The 22,436-nt window shown below is 45.2% G+C and overlaps 1 protein-coding gene across 1 annotated transcript in view; it reads left to right on the top strand.

Annotated features, from left to right (window-relative positions):
- Positions 1-22,436, top strand: part of LOC308318810 (uncharacterized protein) — a 61,371-nt gene that overhangs the window by 15,153 nt on the left and 23,782 nt on the right. The window contains exons 2-19 of the mRNA XM_080768455.1: positions 2,526-2,665; positions 3,735-4,034; positions 4,858-5,280; positions 6,487-6,600; positions 7,650-7,709; positions 8,166-8,318; positions 10,222-10,368; positions 11,110-11,214; positions 11,462-11,598; positions 12,683-12,904; positions 13,876-13,963; positions 14,777-14,929; positions 15,667-15,764; positions 16,299-16,486; positions 16,904-17,062; positions 18,221-18,583; positions 19,100-19,192; positions 21,957-22,120. Coding sequence (XP_080624581.1) covers positions 2,531-2,665; positions 3,735-4,034; positions 4,858-5,280; positions 6,487-6,600; positions 7,650-7,709; positions 8,166-8,318; positions 10,222-10,368; positions 11,110-11,214; positions 11,462-11,598; positions 12,683-12,904; positions 13,876-13,963; positions 14,777-14,929; positions 15,667-15,764; positions 16,299-16,486; positions 16,904-17,062; positions 18,221-18,583; positions 19,100-19,192; positions 21,957-22,120 — 3,102 coding nt within the window. The 5' untranslated portion in view covers positions 2,526-2,530. The remainder of the gene's footprint in view (positions 1-2,525; positions 2,666-3,734; positions 4,035-4,857; positions 5,281-6,486; positions 6,601-7,649; positions 7,710-8,165; positions 8,319-10,221; positions 10,369-11,109; positions 11,215-11,461; positions 11,599-12,682; positions 12,905-13,875; positions 13,964-14,776; positions 14,930-15,666; positions 15,765-16,298; positions 16,487-16,903; positions 17,063-18,220; positions 18,584-19,099; positions 19,193-21,956; positions 22,121-22,436) is intronic.

Below are 22,436 nucleotides of genomic sequence, written 5' to 3' on the forward strand. Positions count from 1 at the left end.
ATAATGATACATTTATAATTGACAATTGATTGTAATTTTCGCTCATTATGTAACAGTAATTGTCAATGATGACAAAAAGTGATGTCATCTTCATGTCTAGTGAAAATGAGTTCAAAGAGTTCATTTAGAACACACACACACACACACACACACACACACACACACACTCACACACACACACACATCACTAGTAGACAGTGAACTATGCAGCAGAATGCGTCTATTGTGAGATTTTAATGAGACACACACACACACATACACACACACACACACACACACACACACACACACACACACACACAGAGGTCCGGCTCCCAGACCACAACAAAGGACATTATGGGATACATGAATATTAATAAAATAATGAATTCAGAGCAGAATGTGTTCATGAAAACCTGGCAGGGAAACTACCAACACATTTCTGAATCAATCACACAATATGCCCAAATACAATGTCCTCTGGAGTGAGTGTGGAACTATAGTGGCCCTCTGGAGTGAGTGTGGAACTATAGTGGTCCTCTGGAGTGAGTGTGGAACTATAGTGGCCCTCTGGAGTGAGTGTGGAACTATAGTGGCCCTCTGGAGTGAGTGTGGAACTATAGTGGCCCTCTGGAGTGAGTGTGGAACTATAGTGTCCCTCTGGAGTGAGTGTGGAACTATAGTGGCCCTCTGGAGTGAGTGTGGAACTATAGCGACCCTCTGGAGTGAGTGTGGAACTATAGTGGCCCTCTGGAGTGAGTGTGGAACTATAGTGGCCCTCTGGAGTGAGTGTGGAACTATAGCGGCCCTCTGGAGTCAGTGTGGAACTATAGTGGTCCTCTGGAGTGAGTGTGGAACTATAGTGGCCCTCTGGAGTGAGTGTGGAACTATAGTGGCCCTCTGGAGTCAGTGTGGAACTATAGTGGCCCTCTGGAGTGAGTGTGTAACTATAGTGGCCCTCTGGAGTGAGTGTGGAACTATAGCGGCCCTCTGGAGTCAGTGTGGAACTATAGTGGCCCTCTGGAGTGAGTGTGGAACTATAGTGGCCCTCTGGAGTGAGTGTGGAACTATAGTGGTCCTCTGGAGTGAGTGTGGAACTATAGTGGCCCTCTGGAGTGAGTGTGGAACTATAGTGGCCCTCTGGAGTGAGTGTGGAACTATAGTGGTCCTCTGGAGTGAGTGTGGAACTACAGTGGCCCTCTGGAGTGAGTGTGGAACTATAGTGACCGTCTGGAGTGAGTGTGGAACTATAGTGGCCCTCTGGAGTGAGTGTGGAACTATAGTGGCCCTCTGGAGTAAGTGTGGAACTATAGTGACCGTCTGGAGTGAGTGTGGAACTACAGTGACCGTCTGGAGTGAGTGTGGAACTACAGTGGCCCTCTGGAGTGAGTGTGGAACTACAGTGGCCCTCTGGAGTGAGTGTGGAACTATAGTGGCCCTCTGGAGTGAGTGTGGAACTACAGTGGCCCTCTGGAGTGAGTGTGGAACTATAGTGGCCCTCTGGAGTGAGTGTGGAACTATAGTGGCCCTCTGGATTGAGTGTGGAACTATAGTGGCCCTCTGGAGTCAGTGTGGAACTATAGTGGCCCTCTGGAGTGAGTGTGGAACTATAGTGGCCCTCTGGAGTGAGTGTGGAACTATAGTGGCCCTCTGGAGTGAGTGTGGAACTATAGTGGTCCTCTAGAGTGAGTGTGGAACTATAGTGGCCCTCTGGAGTGAGTGTGGAACTATAGTGGCCCTCTGGAGTGAGTGTAGAACTATAGTGGTCCTCTGGAGTGAGTGTAGAACTATAGTGGTCCTCTGGAGTGAGTGTGTAACTATAGTGGCCCTCTGGAGTGAGTGTGGAACTATAGTGGTCCTCTGGGGTGAGTGTGGAACTATAGTGGCCCTCTGGAGTGAGTGTGGAACTATAGTGGTCCTCTGGAGTGAGTGTAGAACTATAGTGGTCCTCTGGAGTGAGTGTGTAACTATAGTGGCCCTCTGCAGTGAGTGTGTAACTATAGTGGTCCTCTGGAGTGAGTGTGGAACTATAGTGGCCCTCTGGAGTGAGTGTGGAACTATAGTGGTCCTCTGGAGTGAGTGTAGAACTATAGTGGTCCTCTGGAGTGAGTGTGTAACTATAGTGGCCCTCTGGAGTGAGTGTGGAACTATAGTGGTCCTCTGGAGTGAGTGTGTAACTATAGTGGTCCTCTGCAGTGAGTGTGTAACTATAGTGGCCCTCTGGGGTGAGTGTGTAACTATAGTGGTCCTCTGGAGTGAGTGTGTAACTATAGTGGTCCTCTGGGGTGAGTGTGTAACTATAGTGGTCCTCTGGAGTGAGTGTGTAACTATAGTGGTCCTCTGGAGTGAGTGTGTAACTATAGTGGCCCTCTGCAGTGAGTGTGTAACTATAGTGGTCCTCTGGGGTGAGTGTGTAACTATAGTGGTCCTCTGCAGTGAGTGTGTAACTAAACTATAGTGGTAGCCTAGATGCCGTCACCAGGCCCTCCATCGTCAGTGTTACCCACGTCGTACACAATGTAATGACCTTCCCCCCCCCCCCACAGCCACCATGACCACAGAGGTGAGCGAGGGCGACACCGAGGCCAATCAGATCGCCGCAGGGGCGGAGCCTAGCGCTGCAGGGGCGGAGCCTAACGCTGCACACGACAAACAGAAAACCTCCGAGGCGACAGCGGCGACCGCGGTAGGTTTTGGCCGATGTCGGTGTCTCCACGATATATCGTACATAATGACTCTTTTTTATTTCAGTTTCGATTTGCCCAGTGTCTGTGATGTCACAGACACTGGACTACATGTTGTCTCAGTAAAGACACCGAACTACAACATGACGTCAGGAGCCGCGTTGAAGAGCAAACCACCGCCACCGCTCCATCCCTTCTCTCTGTTTTTACTCACCACCGCTCAACGTTATTTCAGCTCCGGTGGTCACCTCACCACCGGAGCGGTGGTCACCTCACCACCGAAAATCCAGACTATGAATAGGCCTTAAGACAGCCCTCCCCCTATACACCGGATTCCTGGCCACGCCCCTTACTTCCGTGTCGTTCTTTGTTTTGGAGCGTGACTGGCAAGGCTTTCCGGTATAGCCGTGTTGACGGTTTGTTTATCATCAGACCGTCAAGACGTGTTTGTTTGATTCTCTTACTTTGTAACTGATTTAATCCAGTGTCGATGACAGATCAGAGACACTGGGCTCACTGCTAAAATCTAAAATATCTAAAACCACAAATTACTCACATAAAGACACCTCAGGAAAGTGTTCTAAATCTTCTAAACGTCATTAACATAGTTAATGTTTCCCTTTAAGTAATTTGAAAAAGAACCCTAAAATCCAAAATGTTTTTTTTTTTTTTCTTTTTTTTTTTATCCCACCATTTTGTAACCCTTTTTTCACCCCTGTGTCAATCATCTAATGTGATCCTGGGCTCTACACACCCTCCACCAACCTAGTCACTATATATGGGGGACAAGGGGAGAGCAACGGACTTGAACTCATGCTTCCTTCATGCCTGAGTGTCCAAGTTGCTCCTTTACACCTGACAGGGGGGAGTTTCCCTGGTTGGACGTAGCGCGTGGAAGGAACACGTTATTCCAACCAGTTCCTTTCCCCTCCATCAGGCGCCCCGGCTGGCCAGGGGGAGGCAGACACGGGGAGAAGATGTGAGGGTACCTACCCTAGGGGACACGGGGAGAACATAAAGATATCATGATAATCTCGTGATGATATAAATAATATCCCCCCCCCCCCCCAGACCAGCGGCGAGCCCCCCCAGGGCCAGGAGGACACGCCCCCTGACGAGGAGGCGGGGCTCCAGCTGAAGCCGCGCGCGCGCACTTCGGCGGGTAAGGGCCTCTCGCGGCTCTTCTCCAACTTCCTGAAGCGCCGCTCCACCTGCTCCTCGGACGGGGAGGAGTCAGAGCTGCTCCGTGGGGGAGGAGCTACTACAGGCCCCGCCCCCTCCGCTGGCGAGGAGAAGACCGTGGAGGAGGAGGAGGACAAGGAGCAGGAGGAGGTCGAGGTCGAGGAGGTCGGCGAGGTCGACGAGAAGGAGGTGAACGAACGGCGGGATGATTAGTTGTTCAGATTATTAACCATGTTATGTTAATTAGTTGTTCAGATTATTAAAACTCATCCAGTGCCACATGACGCCTACGGACGCCTCCGCCTCACAGCCATTGTAAAATACCCGGTAACCTGAGACCCCTCGTAGTTTATTACTTGCGCAAGCAGAGCGCGCAAGTAATAATTTCGCCCGGTCTCTTCAACGTGACAGCCGTCAACCACTTTTCTGTGTAAGCAAATCTGTGCCTGGTTTGCTGGGACCAGATTACACAGATGACCATTTCTCTTACGTCATCATTGAGAGCTAGTCATACATATACACACCATGTACTCTGGTCCCAGCTCTCAACGATGACGTAAGAAAAATGGTCATCTGTGTAATCTGGTCCCAGCCAACCAGGCACAGATTTGCATACACAAAAGAATGGTTGACGGCTGTCACTTTTTGGCACCAAGTAACCACAGTATACTGCTAATCAAATTACAACTACATACTCTATATAGTATATAGTATGCTTCGTTACACCTAATGATTATACATTTCAAACGTTCCTTCACAGAGATACTGAGATGTGACAGTTTACAGCGGTCGGAAGTACTTGCACGCTCTGCTTGCGCACTAGTTGGCCATTTATGGCCTACTAGTGTGCAACAAGCAAGTATGCACTCGGCAGAGTGCAGTTCTAGTTACTTTAATATTTACCCTCTCCTATCCTAGGTGAAAGGGAGTTATTACTGTAATATTTACCCTCTCCTATATCCTAGATGAAAGGGAGTTATTTTAATAATTACCCTCTTATCTCCTATCCTAGGTGAAAGGGAGCGAGGAGGTGAAAGGGAGCGAGGAGGTGAAAGGGAGCGAGGAGAAGACAGAAGAGGAGTCCAGCAAGGAGCAGGAGGAGGTGAAGGTGGAGAAGAAGAGCGGCAAGAAGAAAAAGAAAGAAAAGAAGAAAGCGGAGGAGAAGAAGAAAGAGGAGGAGGAGAAGAAGTCAGAGGAGGAGAAGAAGTCAGAGGAGGAGGTGAAGGAGGGAGGGGCAGCGCAGGAGGAGGAGGAGGAGGAGGAAGAGGAGGAGGGGGAGGGGAAGCCAGACAAGAAGGAGGCTAAGAGGCGAGACAAGGAGGAAAAAGCCAAGAAGAAAGAGGAGGAGAAGAACAGGAGGAAAGAGGAGGAGAAGAAGAAAGAGGAGGAGCGACAGAAGAAGAGAGAGGAGGAGAAGGAGAAGAAGAGAGAGGAGGTGAGGGTTTGTTCGTTTGTTTTTGTGTTTCACTTTCACCATCATTTTTAAATGAAACGCAAAGAGTCAGTTAAAATGAAACGCAAAGAGTCAGTCAAAATGAAACGCAAAGAGTCAGTTAAAATGAAACGCAAAGAGTCAGTTAAAATGAAACGCAAAGAGTCAGTTAAAATGAAACGCAAAGAGTCAGTTAAAATGAAACGCAAAGAGTCAGTTAAAATGAAACGCAAAGAGTCAGTTAAAATGAAACGCAAAGAGTCAGTTAAAATGAAACGCAAAGAGTCAGTTAAAATGAAACGCAAAGAGTCAGTTAAAATGAAACGCAAAGAGTCAGTTAAAATGAAACGCAAAGAGTCAGTTAAAATGAAACGCAAAGAGTCAGTTAAAATGAAACGCAAAGAGTCAGTTAAAATGAAATGCAAAGAGTCAGTTAAAATGAAACGCAAAGAGTCAGTTAAAATGATACGCAAAGAGTCAGTTAAAATGATACGCAAAGAGTCAGTTAAAATGAAACGCAAAGAGTCAGTTAAAATGAAACGCAAACAGTCAGTTAAAATGAAACGCAAAGAGTCAGTCAAAATGAAACGCAAAGAGTCAGTTAAAATGAAACGCAAAGAGTCAGTTAAAATGATACGCAAAGAGTCAGTTAAAATGATACGCAAAGAGTCAGTTAAAATGATACGCAAAGAGTCAGTTAAAATTAAACGCAAAGAGTCAGTTAAAATGAAACGCAAAGAGTCAGTTAAAATGAAAATCAAAGAGTCAGTCAAAATGAAACACAAAGAGTCAGTCAAAATGATACGCAAAGAGTCAGTCAAAATGAAATGCAAAGAGTCAGTTATATAGGATTAAACTACTCTCAGTGCTAGTACGTCTACAGTGTAGACTACACTCACAGAATGAAGGATATTAAACTACTCTCAGTGCCAGTATGTCTACAGTGTAGACTAGTCTACACTCACAGAGTGAAGGATATTAAACTACTCTCAGTGCTAGTAGCTCTACAGTGTAGACTAGTCTACACTCACAGAGTGAAGGATATTAAACTACTCTCAGTGCTAGTAGCTCTACAGTGTAGACTAGTCTACACTCACAGAGTGAAGGATATTAAACTACTCTCAGTGCTAGTAGCTCTACAGTGTAGACTAGTCTACACTCACAGAGTGAAAGATATTAAATGTAATTACTTGTTTTGCTACATTAAAGGAGAAGGAGCAGAAGAAAGAGGCGGAGAGCGTGAAGGAAGAGAAGAATAAACAAGAGGAAGAGAAGAAGACGAAAAAGGACAAGAGCAGGAAGAAGGCAAAGAAAGAGGAGGAGGTAAGCTTTAGGTTTTGCATGTTGGGACCAAGGGGCCAGCTATGCATTCCAATGTTGAAGCGCTGGGCCCTAGTGGTAAGAGGAAGGACTGCAGGCGGACCCGTGGATTCTTGACGAGGAAACCCCGTGCAACCGAGCGCCCAATGTTAAAGCCCAGCTGCACTTCCGCATTTGGACACCAAAATTTGGTGTCCAAATGCGGAAGTGAAATGCTGAATCAGCGAAATAGACGTACTTCCGGCAGCCTTCCGGGTGCTTCAAAACGCCACTGAGCAACTTCCACTGACATGAATAGCGGAGGGGGCGGAGCTTCGCGCCAGTTCAGTCTCTATCCTTTTAATACTCTATGGTTGGGACCAGGGGGGGCAGTCAGACAGATATTTTGTGAAGCCACTAAGGAAATGAAAGTTCATATAATGGCCTGTTGTGGCGCTGTCACTGGACCCAGAAAAACCCATAGCCCCATAGAAGTCCATGTATTTGGGCCCAACTTCACCTAGACTGTATTACCTTAACCCATTCTGACCGGGCACCCATTTTGGTGTTAGCATCATGTTATGCTTTAGCTATTGAAAAATAGCAGATCTACAAGCTCATATCGCGCCACCGAGTGGCGCGATACGAGCTTGTAGGTCTGCTATTTTTGAAAAATTCGAAGAATGACTGACATTTTTAGAATCTGATCTCAGGTCAGAATGGGTTCATCAGACCAGTGTGTGTCCAGTGGAAACCTCGTATTAATCTGATCTCAGGTCAGAATGGGTTAATAAACATGGTCATGAATACTTTCTGCTTCCAGTCACTAGTTTAAAGTCTCATTTCTAATGTCATAATATTCTTTTTGGAAAATTATGGTCCCATTAATTTAAACAATGACCATAAAGTCGCGTATGTTCTGCCCCTGCAAGGGAATTTATGTCTTTTTTAAACGATTGTAAAACATAGATTGGTTACATAACCCTTTGGGCAACCACACTAATTAGATTATATCATAAGACCATGACCATATTAGGAAGTGATGATCTAAAGTTACTCTATGACCATATTAGGAGGTGATCGTCGCTCCCGTCGCTGCTCCTGAAGAACCTGGAGTGAAACTAGAAAACAAGGTGACACACACATACGCACACACATACGCACACATGCATGCAAACACGTACGCACGCACACACGTTCCTCCTTTCCCTTCCAGTCCTCCTCTTCCTCCTCTTCCTCCTCTCCTCTGTTCTTCCTCCTCATAAATATTTCATTTCTCTATTGCTTGCTCAGCGAAAGTAGAAACCCTGAGAGGAGGCCTGCGCATGCACGCGCACACACACACACACACACACACACACACACACACACACACACACACACACACACACGTACACGCACGCATGTATGCACTCATGCACACAAAGTAAAAACCCTGCTCTGTCTGGAAGAGAGGAGACACGCACACACGCACATATGCACGCAAAGTAAAAACGTGCACGTGCACACTCCCTGGATGCCAAAGCAGAACCAGATAAATATATCCATCCTGATTGGCTGAAAACTATTATTATTCTGTCTGTCATAAGGGGGAGGAGCCTGCAGAGAGGGGCGGAGCAAAGGAGAAGGAGAAACCTCAGGAGACGCAGGAGGTGACGAGGGAGGAGGAGGCCAAGAAGGAGTCCAAGAAAGAGTCCAAGAAGGAGTCCAAGAAGGAGGTGAAGAAGGTGGTGAGGAAGGAGGTGAGAAAGGAGGTGAAGGAAGGAGGTGAGGAAGGAGGTGAAGGTTGCAATCAGAACTGCAGACTCACTCCGCCGTAGTCTAAAAACCTAGCCTGGGTTCCATCCTCCTGATTGGCTGTCCCAGCTGTCCATCATAACAGCCTGGGTTCCAGTCTGATTCGCTGTGGATTTGTTTTGTCACTTCGCTACTCAGTCTGGAAAGGCTCCGCCTCCTATCTCCAAGGTAGGCGGGACTTGTAAACGGCCCACCCATCGTTCACTAAACTCACCCCACACACACACACACACACGGCCCACCCATCGTTCACTAAACTCACCCCACACACACACACACACGGCCCACCCATCCTTCACTAAACTCACCCCACACACACACACACACACGGCCCACCCATCATTCACTAAACTCACCCCACACACACACACACACGGCCCACCCATCATTCACTAAACTCACCCCACACACACAGCTACTGCTGTTGTCCTGAGACGTCCCCTTATCGTTCACTAAACTCACCCCACACACACACACACACGGCCCACCCATCATTCACTAAACTCACCCCACACACACAGCTACTGCTGTTGTCCTGAGACGTCCCCTTATCGTTCACTAAACTCACCCCACACACACACAGCTACTGCTGTTGTCCTGAGACGTCCCCTTATCGTTCACTAAACTCACCCCCACACACACAGCTACTGCTGTTGTCCTGAGACGTCCCCTTATCGTTCACTAAACTCACCCCACACACACACAGCTACTGCTGTTGTCCTGAGACGTCCCCTTATCGTTCACTAAACTCACCCCACACACACACACAGCTACTGCTGTTGTCCTGAGACGTCCCCTTATCGTTCACTAAACTCACCCCACACACACAGCTACTGCTGTTGTCCTGAGACGTCCCCTTATCGTTCACTAAACTCACCCCACACACACACACAGCTACTGCTGTTGTCCTGAGACGTCCCCTTATCGTTCACTAAACTCACCCCACACACACACAGCTACTGCTGTTGTCCTGAGACGTCCCCTTATCGTTCACTAAACTCACCCCACACACACACACAGCTACTGCTGTTGTCCTGAGACGTCCCCTTATCGTTCACTAAACTCACCCCACACACACAGCTACTGCTGTTGTCCTGAGACGTCCCCTTATCGTTCACTAAACTCACCCCACACACACACACACACACACAGCTACTGCTGTTGTCCTGAGACGTCCCCTTATCGTTCACTAAACTCACCCCACACACACAGCTACTGCTGTTGTCCTGAGACGTCCCCTTATCGTTCACTAAACTCACCCCACACACACAGCTACTGCTGTTGTCCAGAGACGTCCCCTTATCGTTCACTAAACTCACCCCACACACACACAGCTACTGCTGTTGTCCTGAGACGTCCCCTTATCGTTCACTAAACTCACCCCACACACACAGCTACTGCTGTTGTCCTGAGACGTCCCCTTATCGTTCACTAAACTCACCCCACACACACAGCTACTGCTGTTGTCCTGAGACGTCCCCTTATCGTTCACTAAACTCACCCCACACAGCTGTCGGACTACTGAATCGTTTTCTTTTTACTCTCGAGTATCAAACTGGCAGGAAAACCCACCTCTTCAGACTCCATCTTAGCCCGTAGCACTTGTCCTAGCCTCAACGACCTTACAGGTGTATGCAAAGTTATGTAACTTAAATATCATTTAATGTGGACATATGCATAGTGTCATTGTACAGATATTCTACTGTTTACTGGTTATGATCCTTGATGACTATTTCTATGAGTGTGATGTATTACCATGTGTTGTTCTTGCTTACTGTAAGTCTCTCTGGATTCTCTCTGGAGCGTCTGATGAAATGACTACATTGTTAAATTGTAATTGAGGAGCAGAAGGAGTCCAAAAAGGAGGTGAAGAAGGAGGTGAAGAAGGAGAAGGTCAAAGAGGACAAGACGGAGGACAAGCTGTCCAAGCGTCAGAAGACCATGCAGTGTCAAGTCGTCCTATTGGACGATACTCACTTTGACTGTGAGCTGGACGTAAGGCCCCTCCCATTTTATACTCTATCCATGAATACTTAATTTCCAGTCGTTTAAAATTAAAGTCGTCCTTTAATGATCACTAAAGTCCTTCATCCGTTTAGACCTGATGCCGGTTCTAAAAAATGAAAACCCTACGTTTCTACGTTAGTTGGTTCTCACAGGGTTAAACCCTATGTTTCTATATCAGTGGTTCTCACAGGGTTAAACCCTATGTTTCTATGTCAGTGGTTCTCACAGGGTTAAACCCTATGTTTCTATATCAGTGGTTCTCACAGGGTTAAACCCTATGTTTCTATATCAGTGGTTCTCACAGGGTTAAACCCTATGTTTCTATATCAGTGGTTCTCACAGGGTTAAACCCTATGTTTCTATATCAGTGGTTCTCACAGGGTTAAACCCTATGTTTCTATATCAGTGGTTCTCACAGGGTTAAACCCTATGTTTCTATATCAGTGGTTCTCACAGGGTTAAACCCTATGTTTCTATATCAGTGGTTCTCACAGGGTTAAACCCTATGTTTCTATATCAGTGGTTCTCACAGGGTTAAACCCTATGTTTCTATATCAGTGGTTCTCACAGGGTTAAACCCTATGTTTCTATATCAGTGGTTCTCACAGGGTTAAACCCTATGTTTCTATATCAGTGGTTCTCACAGGGTTAAACCCTATGTTTCTATATCAGTGGTTCTCACAGGGTTAAACCCTATGTTTCTATATCAGTGGTGTGTTTATGTTTCAGAAACATGCTAAGGCTCAGGAGCTGCTCACTAACGTGTGTGATCACCTCAACCTGATGGAGAAGGATTACTTTGCTCTGGCTCACTGGGAAACTCCTACCAGCAAGGTCTGTCTGTCTGTCTGTCTGTCTGTCTGTCTGTCTGTCTGTCTGTCTGTCTGTCTGTCTGTCTGTCTGTCTGTCTGTCTGTCTGTCTGTCTGTCTGTCTGTCTGTCTGTCTGTCTGTCTGTCTGTCTGTCTGTCTGTCTGTCTGTCTGTCTGTCTGTCTGTCTGTCTGAACATCACATGCTTGTTAAACAGTGTGTGTGTGCGTGCGTGCGTGCGTGCGTGTGTGTGTGTGTGTGTGTTTGTGTAGACATGGATAGATCCGTCTAAGGAGTTGAGGAAACAGGTTACAGGCCCCGCCCCTCTTCCAGGCTCCGCCCACCAGTTCACCTTCAATGTCAAGTTCTATCCTCCTGACCCCGCCCAGCTGACGGAGGATCTAACGAGGTAATTAACCTTGTTAATTAACTAACCACACCCCCTAGCCCCATAACCACACCCCCTAGCCCCATAACCACACCCCTGATACCCTATTCAGCACCACGGACAGCTCCATAGTTTGAGGCCCTGTACCTTAGAGTATATATGAATAGAGACGGCACCCAGAGGAAACCCTGAGGCCAAATGGACATAGTGGCCGAATTTGATATTGCAGCTTGGCCCCAAACACATGAACGCGCTGGTCCGTTGACTATCATTGTGCACGTTCACGACGGCAGCACGCTCGTGCACGTTCAACGGCAGATCGCGTTCATGTGTTTGGGGCAAATCCAGCCCAGAATGCTCTCTGTTCCTACCCGGAAGGAGGAGTGAAATCGCCTCATGCGCTTTTGAGCAACTTAATGCAAGTGGATGGAAGGAGAACTCGGGTGTCTTCTCTATTCATATATACTCTATGCCCTGCACACACATATCAGACGAACATGCTCTGTGCCGTCTGTGTTTCATCTAAGTCTCCTTTGGTGTGACCAAACACTTGTGTTTGATGGGGGGGGGGGGGGCAATCACACCACGTGACTTCCATTGGAAAAGCATTGAGGAGACCATGAAACACGGACGGCACAGAGCGTGTCTGTCTATGTGTGTACAGAGATCTGATCAGCACCGCGGACAGCTCCGTACTGTCAGCGAAAAGACCGCGGCTAATACAGAAGCTAATGCTATTATAGGGACGACGGTTTTCAGGGCGGCTCCTGCTACGCGGAAGTACGGCGTCATTGGTTCCCATGGTGACGCGTCTATGCAGCGTGTGTCAAACATAAACACATTATTTAAATAAAAAACACACACAAAACGCGTGTCAGCTAACTTGCCAATATTGCTTAATTCTTACATGCGCTGGACGTGATCAGCAGTGGAAAGAGGAAGGTGCTGCATGGAGCAATCTGTGCTAAAACCGTTTTAACACATTTTGTGCGGGCACCCGTTTTGGACTTTGGTGTTAGCATTACGTCATGCTTTAGTGTGTGTGTGTGTGTGTGTGTGTGTGTGTGTGTGCGTGCGTGCGTCTCTGTGTGTGTGTGTTCTCCAGGTACCTCCTGTGTCTCCAGCTCAGGAAGGACATCCTGTCTGGCGTTCTGCCGTGCTCATTCGTCACGCTGTCTCTGCTGGGTTCCTACAGCGTCCAATCAGAGCTGGGAGAGTACGACCCCGAGCTCCACCCTGAAGACTACGTCAGCAGTATGTCCCCCCTGGCCCCGGGACAGAGCCGAGAGCTGGAGGAGAAGGTGATGGAGCTGCACCGCACCTACAGGTAACCACGCCCCTTAACCCTAACCACACCCCAATACACCTGATGTTGTCTTTGTTGACACCAGTCACAAGGAGGTCCTGAATCTGGAGGTGGGCTGTGAAGACGCTGTGCCTTTGATCTGTACATGGACCAGGCATTCCAAGATAAACATTCTAAGTATCAACCATTACTTGGAAGTATAACAAACTTGGGGTATCGCTGTAGATTTGCCATACTGATATTCGGAAGCCTGGGCCGTGTGCATAAACTGACCACGAGTGGCCAAAGAATAGCTGGCATGATGACAAAAAGCAAAGCCAAACAACTTGCCAAATACTGAGCTCTGTTTGGGCTGTTATAGGCAGCTTGTCTGTGTGGAGAAGGAGGTGCCATGATGTGTATCCTTAAGTGAACATGAACTGTCAACCCTGTTATATTTGTTTCCTTGTCAAATTAATTGTAATTTGTGGATTCAAATAAAGAAATCGTGTGTGTGTGTGTGTGTGTGTGTGTGTGTGTGTGTGTGTGTGTGTGTGTGTGTTTCTAACCGAAGTGCTGAAGTATCAGCAGCTAATGCAGACCATCTCACAGCTAGGCTACAGTAAACTTTTAGTTTTTATCTTTGGCAGCCTAGGGCATGTGCATAAGTTGGTTGTGAGGGGCTTACAAATGGCCGGCCTTTCCAAAAGGAGAGCCAAGCAGTTAGCGAGGTATTGCTCAGTTTCAGCCATTATAGGAAGTTGCTCAATTTGGAGGAGGCGTTGTTTCCTTTATCCATGATTTATGTCTGCTGCGCTGTGTCCGACATGTCAGCTGTACTGTATGTAACGATGCTTTGCCGTCCATGCACGTTGTAACTGGCTGCTCTCCCACTGTCAAACTGCACTGGCAGTGTTTATGTCCTTTGTACAGTAACAAGGTATTCCTGTACTTTTCATTATGTGGACATAAATAAACATTTCAAATGTGTGTGTGCGTGTGCGTGTGCACAGGTCCATGAGTCCAGCTCAAGCCGACATGTCGTTCCTAGAGAACGCCAAGAAGCTTTCCATGTACGGAGTCGACCTTCACCAGGCCAAGGTCAGAGGTCACTGTTATGACATCATCCTGACATCACCATGACATCATCATTTGGGCCCCACTCGAAAAAATGTTGCGTCAGAGATTTTAACAAGACTTGTTAAAATGTTATAAACATCTTTCAAAATAACAGTTTTTGAGAAAATAGCAGATCTACAAGCTTGCAATGCGTTGCGATGTGATGCGTTGTAAGCTTGTAGATCTGCTATCTTCAAATAGCTGATGTGTTAAGGGTTAAAGACATATATATATATATATTATATATATATAATTATACTTGTGGCCAGTCTCTTATTTTTAGGGAGGGAATATTATTACATTTTTCAATATTGCACTTATTTTAATTCTTTGACTTTTTTGTCTAATTTTATCATAATCGAATAAAGTTTTTCATTCATTCAAAAGACGTTAAACATCCAGGTTTTAATTACAAACTCATTATAATATTGGTCTAAAAAAATAAAAAGGACAGATCAGTCAAACCAAAGTGAAACAAAGCTCGCCCTCTGGTGGTGATCTGCTATTGGTGCAAAATATAATATTTTCATCAATATCAACCACACACAGTTTTTCAAAATGAAAAACACGTGCACTGCGCACGCACGCACGCACACACACACACACACACACACACACACACACACACACACACACACACACACACACACACACAGTGCATTTAATTATTTATTCCTAGGATCTAGACGGTGTAGACATCACCTGCTCCAGTGGTCTCATGGTCTATAGTGTGTATATATGTATATATATATGTATAATAGATGTATATTATAATGTATATTTATATATTTCTAGGATCTAGATGGCATAGACATCACCCTCGGGGTCTGCTCCAGTGGTCTCATGGTCTATAAAGATAAGTTAAGGATTAATCGCTTCCCGTGGCCGAAAGTCCTGAAGATCTCCTACAAGAGGAGCAGCTTCTTCATCAAGATACGAGCGTCGGAGGTACCAGTTTATTATTATTATTATTATTATTATTATACTAGTAGTAGTAGTATTATTCACCATAGATACGAGCGTCAGAGGTACCATGTTTTCATCTTCACGTCTCCAAATATGGTCACGCCTCGTGAGTCGTGACCATATATGGAGCTGACCTGTTCTGACATTCCATATGTTGATCTGACCTCATCAAACCCTGTACACTCAAGACACGCTCCATATATGGCCAGTACAGAATTCATTCCATGTTGATCTGACCCCCCCATGCCAAAGCGCCAGCGCTCGCCCAGCAGTCTGACATCACTCAGGCGGATGGCGTGCACGCCACCTCGCCCTCAGCCTGCGGGCCGAGTGGCACTGTAGTAACGTGTATTATTCTTATTTTGTATTGTTTCATGTGTAGCAGGAGCAGTATTTTAAATATTGTATTGTTTATGTATTGTTAAATATGTTATTGTTTATGTATTCATGCAGCAGGAGCAGTATGTTAATTATTGTATTGTTTATGTATTGTTATTTATTTATTGCAGCAGGAGCAGTATGTTAATTATTGTATTGTTTATGTATTGCAGCAGGAGCAGTATGTTAATTATTGTATTGTTTATGTATTGCAGCAGGAGCAGTATGTTAATTATTGTATTGTTTATGTATTGCAGCAGGAGCAGTATGTTAATTATTGTATTGTTTATGTATTGCAGCAGGAGCAGTATGTTAATTATTGTATTGTTTATGTATTGCAGCAGGAGCAGTATGAAAGCGCTATCGGGTTCAGACTACCGAACTACAGATCTGCCAAGAAGCTGTGGAAGGTTTCTGTAGAACATCACACCTTTTTCAGGTAAACATTAGACCTTTTTCAGGTAAACATTAGACCATCATCACCTTCAGGTAAACATTAGACCATCATGGTTCAGGTTAACATGATATGACTATAATATGATATAATACATGATATGATGTAGTACTTTATTGTCAGTTCACACCCAGTAGCCATTTATGCAACACACATATATATGGTCTGTGATGTTCTTTCACATGAACGGATGGTTTGGTTGGATTGTCCAAACTGCTGTATTATTGTAGTATTATTATTATAGGTTAATCTAGAGGTGAATGAATGGTTTAAACTGTATTTCCTCTTATGTTCTCCAGGGTTATTATTTCAGATGAATGAATTATTATTTCCTGATCGCCAGGGTCTGCTGGGGTCAAAGGTCAAAGTTAAACTGTACATTGTGCTTTCCAGGGTCTGCTGGGTTCAGGGTCGGGGTGAAAGGTCAAAGTTTAAAGTGTACATTGTGTTTTCCAGGGTCTGCTGGGCTCAGGGTCGGGGTGAAAGGTCAAAGTTTAAACTGTACATTGTGTTCTCCAGGGTCTCCAGCGTGGAGCCCCCCCCACGGCGGTTCGTCCCCCTGGGTCTGGGGTCAGGCTTGGGGTCAAAGTTCCGCTACAGCGGGCGTACTCAGGCCCAGAGCCGCCAGGCCAGCTCGCTGATCGCCCGACCGGCCCCGAGATTCACCCGCTCCGCCAGCAAGAGGCTGTCCCGATGCCTGGACGGAGGTGTGTGTGTGTGTGTGTGTGTGTGTGTGTGTGTGTGTGTGTGTGTGTGTGCACGCACGGGTGCGCGTGTGTGTGTGTGTGTGTGTGTGTGTGTGTGTGTGTGTGTGTGTGTGTGTGTGTGTGTGTGTGTGTGTGTGTGTGTGTGTGTGTGTGTGTGTGTGTGTGTGTGTGTGTGTGTGTGTGTGCGCGTGTGTGTGTGCCTCCAGCTCAGCCTCTATCTTCTCTATTCAAGGGGATAATCAGATAATCAGGTCTAAGATATGAAACCAGTCTAATATAATCAGGACTAAGATATGAAACCAGTCTAATATAATCAGGACTAAGATATGAAACCAGTCTAATATAATCAGGACTAAGATATGAAACCAGTCTAATATAATCGGGACTAAGAGATTTAAGTTCTTCCACTCTTTGCAGTTCCTCTTCTGGAGCTCTCGGTCTCCAACAGGTGTGAAGAGGATGACTGGTTTCTTGTGCTGCAGTCTGGCCTAAAACCAGGCCTAAAACCAGGCCTAAAACAGGGTGAGAACTTCTCAGAACCGTCTGACAGAACAAACTCCTTCTCAGAACCAACAGGTACACAGCGAGACACGTGGGGCTTCTTTATAACTAACTTCACCGTGGCTTTTTATTCCAGCTTGCTAACATCGGCTCCTGTCGAGGTTTTATCGGTTTTATTCCAGCTTGCTATAACATCAAGGAGAACTGGGTTTTATCTCAGCTTGCTAACATCAAGGAGAACTGGGTTTTATCTCAGCTTGCTAACATCAAGGAGAACTTGGTTTTATTCCAGCTTGCTATAACATCAAGGAGAACTGGGTTTTATCTCAGCTTGCTAACATCAAGGAGAACTGGGTTTTATTCCAGCTTGCTAACATCGCCTCCTGTCGAGGTGAACTCGCTGCTTTTCACGTCGGCTTTGACTCGAAGATGTTCGTCTTTAGACGTCTTCTCAGCTTTAGATCCCAAACAGCTAGTTTTCTGTGACGTTTCGTCATCCTTTGGTCGCTGGGATTGGTCATCGGTGTGTGGTCACGTGATCCCCAGGGTCACTGTGATTGGCCACACAGCGTACTAAACTGAGAGCTTCTCCGACTTTGAGATGTGACACATCTTTAGCTTCCGGTTATTTCTCATCCTGGAACCTGGATTCCTGTCCTTTGAATTGTTCTGCCGTTGCTTTGCTGTTTGACTCCATGATTATAGTTCATCTGTTTCTAGAACGTCTGACTCTAAACGTCTTGTCTGTTTGACTCCATGATTATAGTTCATCTGTTTCTAGAACGTCTGACTCTAAACGTCTTGTCTGTTTGACTCCATGATTATAGTTCATCTGTTTCTAGAACGTCTGACTCTAAACGTCTTGTCTGTTTGACTCCATGATTATAGTTCATCTGTTTCTAGAACGTCTGACTCTAAACGTCTTGTCTGTTTGACTCCATGATTATAGTTCATCTGTTTCTAGAACGTCTGACTCTAAACGTCTTGTCTGTTTGTGTCTGATGTCAAAGTGACACGCCGCCACTCAGCTTCACGCTAACGAACCTCTGCTTACCATGTGCTCACATTAACCTTTCGACCTCTGGTTTAACACCTGGTTTAACACCTGGTTTAACACCCGGCCTCTTAAAAAGCTCGCAGAAAAACACTGCCTTCATCTCCTCCGCCGCCGCCGCCGCCATGATCATGGTCATCTTCATCATCTTCATCATCTTCATCGCGGTGTGTCCACAGTCAGAGACGAGGTCACTCAGTCCGTCCAGAGCTCTTATTCCAGCAGCACAACCATCAGCCAATCGCAGCAGCCCCGGGGGAGCAGGACTGTCAGCCAATCACAGCAGGGCCGGAGCAGGACTGTCAGCCAGTCACAGCAGGGCTGGACATCCGAGGACCAGCGGGAGGCCAGTCAGCAACAGAGTGAGGAGGACGGAGAGGACACAGAGGACACAGAGGACAGGGGAGACAGGGAGGACACAGAGGACACAGAGGACAGGGGAGACAGGGAGGACACAGAGGACAGGGGAGACAGGGACCAGTGGTTTGTCCTCCTGCGTCGACGTCCGTCTCTGCCGTCCGTCCGACCGGTCCGTCCAGCAGGTAATAATGTTGACGTTTAATTCATTTACTAATGATATTATTTACTACATTTATGCTCTGTTTACTAATTATATTTACTACTTGTATACTACATGTTTACTACTTGCATCTGTAGACTTGCACATGTTTACTACTTGCATCTGTAGACTTGCATGTCACATTATTAATACAACAGCTATAATAATACATCCATGGAACACCTCAAAGTAGGCTACCTATGAAATATAATGCAACAAATCACCAAAGTGCTAATCTTACATCATACATACATAATAATAGGCCTGAACAAAGGCTAGTAAACATCCCAACATGTGCAGGTGTTGGACTGAACATCCAAGATGGTCTTTTTTAAACTTCTCAAAGGAACTTTCAACGCCAAGATGAGAGAAATCAGTGTTTGTCTGATGTTACTGATGTCACTAATGTGATGTCATTAATGTGATGTCATTAATGTGATGTCATTAATGTGATGTCACTAATGGGATGTGATTGAATGAACGTAATTGACATTACCAGGTGGGCGTGGCTACACAGCGTCCAGCTCATTGGACAGGCTGTTACGACCCGTCCTCCAACCAGAAGACGTCTGGCACCACACACTGGACCGCAGTGAGTTGCTCGGCCAATCACAGTGCAGAATGGCACGCCTTACAGCCAATCACATCGGCCAATCACAGTGCCAATTAGAAGACAGATTATAGGGTGAAGTTCAGATCCCTGCTCGGCCCACTGAGGAGAGAAACCTGTTCAGACTTCATTCATTTATAGTAGGATTTATTCACTGAGGAGAGAAACCTGTTCAGACTTCATTCACTTATAGTAGGATTTATTCACTGAGGAGAGAAACCTGTTCAGACTTCATTCACTTATAGTAGGATTTATTCACTGAGGAGAGAAACCTGTTCAGACTTCATTCACTTATAGTAGGATTTATCCACTGAGGAGAGAAACCTGTTCAGACTTCATTCACTTATAGTAGGATTTATTCACTGAGGAGAGAAACCCGTTCAGACTTCATTCACTTATAGTAGGATTTATTCACTGAGGAGAGAAACCTGTTCAGACTTCATTCACTTACAGTAGGATTTATTCACTGAGGAGAGAAACCCGTTCAGACTTCATTCACTTATAGCAGGATTTATTCACTGAGGAGAGAAACCTGTTCAGACTTCATTCACTTATAGTAGGATTTATTCACTGAGGAGAGAAACCCGTTCAGACTTCATTCACTGATAGTAGGATTTATTCACTGAGGAGAGAAACCTGTTCAGACTTCATTCACTTATAGTAGGATTTATTCACTGAGGAGAGAAACCCGTTCAGACTTCATTCACTTGCAGTAGGATTTATTCACTGAGGAGAGAAACCCGTTCAGACTTCATTCACTTATAGTAGGATTTATTCACTGAGGAGAGAAACCTGTTCAGACTTCATTCACTTATAGTAGGATTTATTCACTGAGGAGAGAAACCTGTTCAGACTTCATTCACTTATAGTAGGATTTATTCACTGAGGAGAGAAACCTGTTCAGACTTCATTCACTTATAGTAGGATTTATCCACTGAGGAGAGAAACCTGTTCAGACTTCATTCACTTATAGTAGGATTTATTCACTGAGGAGAGAAACCCGTTCAGACTTCATTCACTTATAGTAGGATTTATTCACTGAGGAGAGAAACCTGTTCAGACTTCATTCACTTACAGTAGGATTTATTCACTGAGGAGAGAAACCCGTTCAGACTTCATTCACTTATAGCAGGATTTATTCACTGAGGAGAGAAACCTGTTCAGACTTCATTCACTTATAGTAGGATTTATTCACTGAGGAGAGAAACCCGTTCAGACTTCATTCACTGATAGTAGGATTTATTCACTGAGGAGAGAAACCTGTTCAGACTTCATTCACTTATAGTAGGATTTATTCACTGAGGAGAGAAACCCGTTCAGACTTCATTCACTTGCAGTAGGATTTATTCACTGAGGAGAGAAACCCGTTCAGACTTCATTCACTTATAGTAGGATTTATTCACTGAGGAGAGAAACCTGTTCAGACTTCATTCACTTATGGTAGGATTTATTCACTGAGGAGAGAAACCTGTTCAGACTTCATTCACTTATAGTAGGATTTATTCACTGAGGAGAGAAACCCGTTCAGACTTCATTCACTTATAGTAGGATTTATTCACTGAGGAGAGAAACCTGTTCAGACTTCATTAACTTATAGTAGGATTTATTCACTGAGGAGAGAAACCCGTTCAGACTTCATTCACTTACAGTAGGATTTATTCACTGAGGAGAGAAACCCGTTCAGACTTCATTCACTTATAGTAGGATTTATTCACTGAGGAGAGAAACCTGTTCAGACTTCATTCACTTATAGTAGGATTTATCCACTGAGGAGAGAAACCTGTTCAGACTTCATTCACTTATAGTAGGATTTATTCACTGAGGAGAGAAACCCGTTCAGACTTCATTCACTTATAGTAGGATTTATTCACTGAGGAGAGAAACCTGTTCAGACTTCATTCACTTATAGTAGGATTTATCCACTGAGGAGAGAAACCTGTTCAGACTTCATTCACTTATAGTAGGATTTATTCACTGAGGAGAGAAACCCGTTCAGACTTCATTCACTTATAGCAGGATTTATTCACTGAGGAGAGAAACCTGTTCAGACTTCATTCACTTATAGTAGGATTTATTCACTGAGGAGAGAAACCCGTTCAGACTTCATTCACTGATAGTAGGATTTATTCACTGAGGAGAGAAACCTGTTCAGACTTCATTCACTTATAGTAGGATTTATTCACTGAGGAGAGAAACCCGTTCAGACTTCATTCACTTGCAGTAGGATTTATTCACTGAGGAGAGAAACCCGTTCAGACTTCATTCACTTATAGTAGGATTTATTCACTGAGGAGAGAAACCTGTTCAGACTTCATTAACTTATAGTAGGATTTATTCACTGAGGAGAGAAACCCGTTCAGACTTCATTCACTTATAGTAGGATTTATTCACTGAGGAGAGAAACCCGTTCAGACTTCATTCACTTATAGTAGGATTTATTCACTGAGGAGAGAAACCTGTTCAGACTTCATTCACTTATAGTAGGATTTATTCACTGAGGCGAGAAACCCGTTCAGACTTCATTCACTTACAGTAGGATTTATTCACTGAGGAGAGAAACCCGTTCAGACTTCATTCACTTATAGTAGGATTTATTCACTGAGGAGAGAAACCTGTTCAGACTTCATTCACTTATAGTAGGATTTACTGAATGTAATGAATTGTTCATTAATGGTGGTGCTAAAGGTTATAATTAATAATGCTCTCATGTAGTTCCTGCTCTGATGTGTTCATGTTGTTTTCTCAGCAGCTGGTCAGGAATCTCCTGGATCTCCTGGATCTCCTGCCGATCTGTTTGACCAGATCACAGAGCACCTGGGCGACATCATCAGTGTGAGACAGAGCAGACTCCAGGATGATGACATCATCGGTGTGAGACAGAGCAGACTCCAGGATGATGACATCATCCGTGTGAGACAGAGCAGACTCCAGGGTAAGTCATGTAATTCTGGGAGTGGTGGGATGTGGTTGGATGTTCTAATGTACATGGATTCAGGGAGTGGTTGGATGGTTATGATCTAATGTACAATATAAAAACAATACAAAAGGGAGATATACCGGTGTGTAGATTACAAAAGGGAAAGTGCTAGGAGGACGCAAGCATGTCCAAAGGTTTATAGGAGGCCTCGACCTGGAGTACAACAACACATATAAAGACATGATTTGAAAACAATATACATAATAATTTACCGATAACATGATTGCATCGTATAATTATAAAATAAAA

Source organism: Protomyctophum bolini (assembly GCF_963924005.1).
Source record: "Protomyctophum bolini genome assembly, chromosome: 7".
Classification (NCBI taxonomy): Eukaryota; Metazoa; Chordata; class Actinopteri; order Myctophiformes; family Myctophidae; genus Protomyctophum; species Protomyctophum bolini.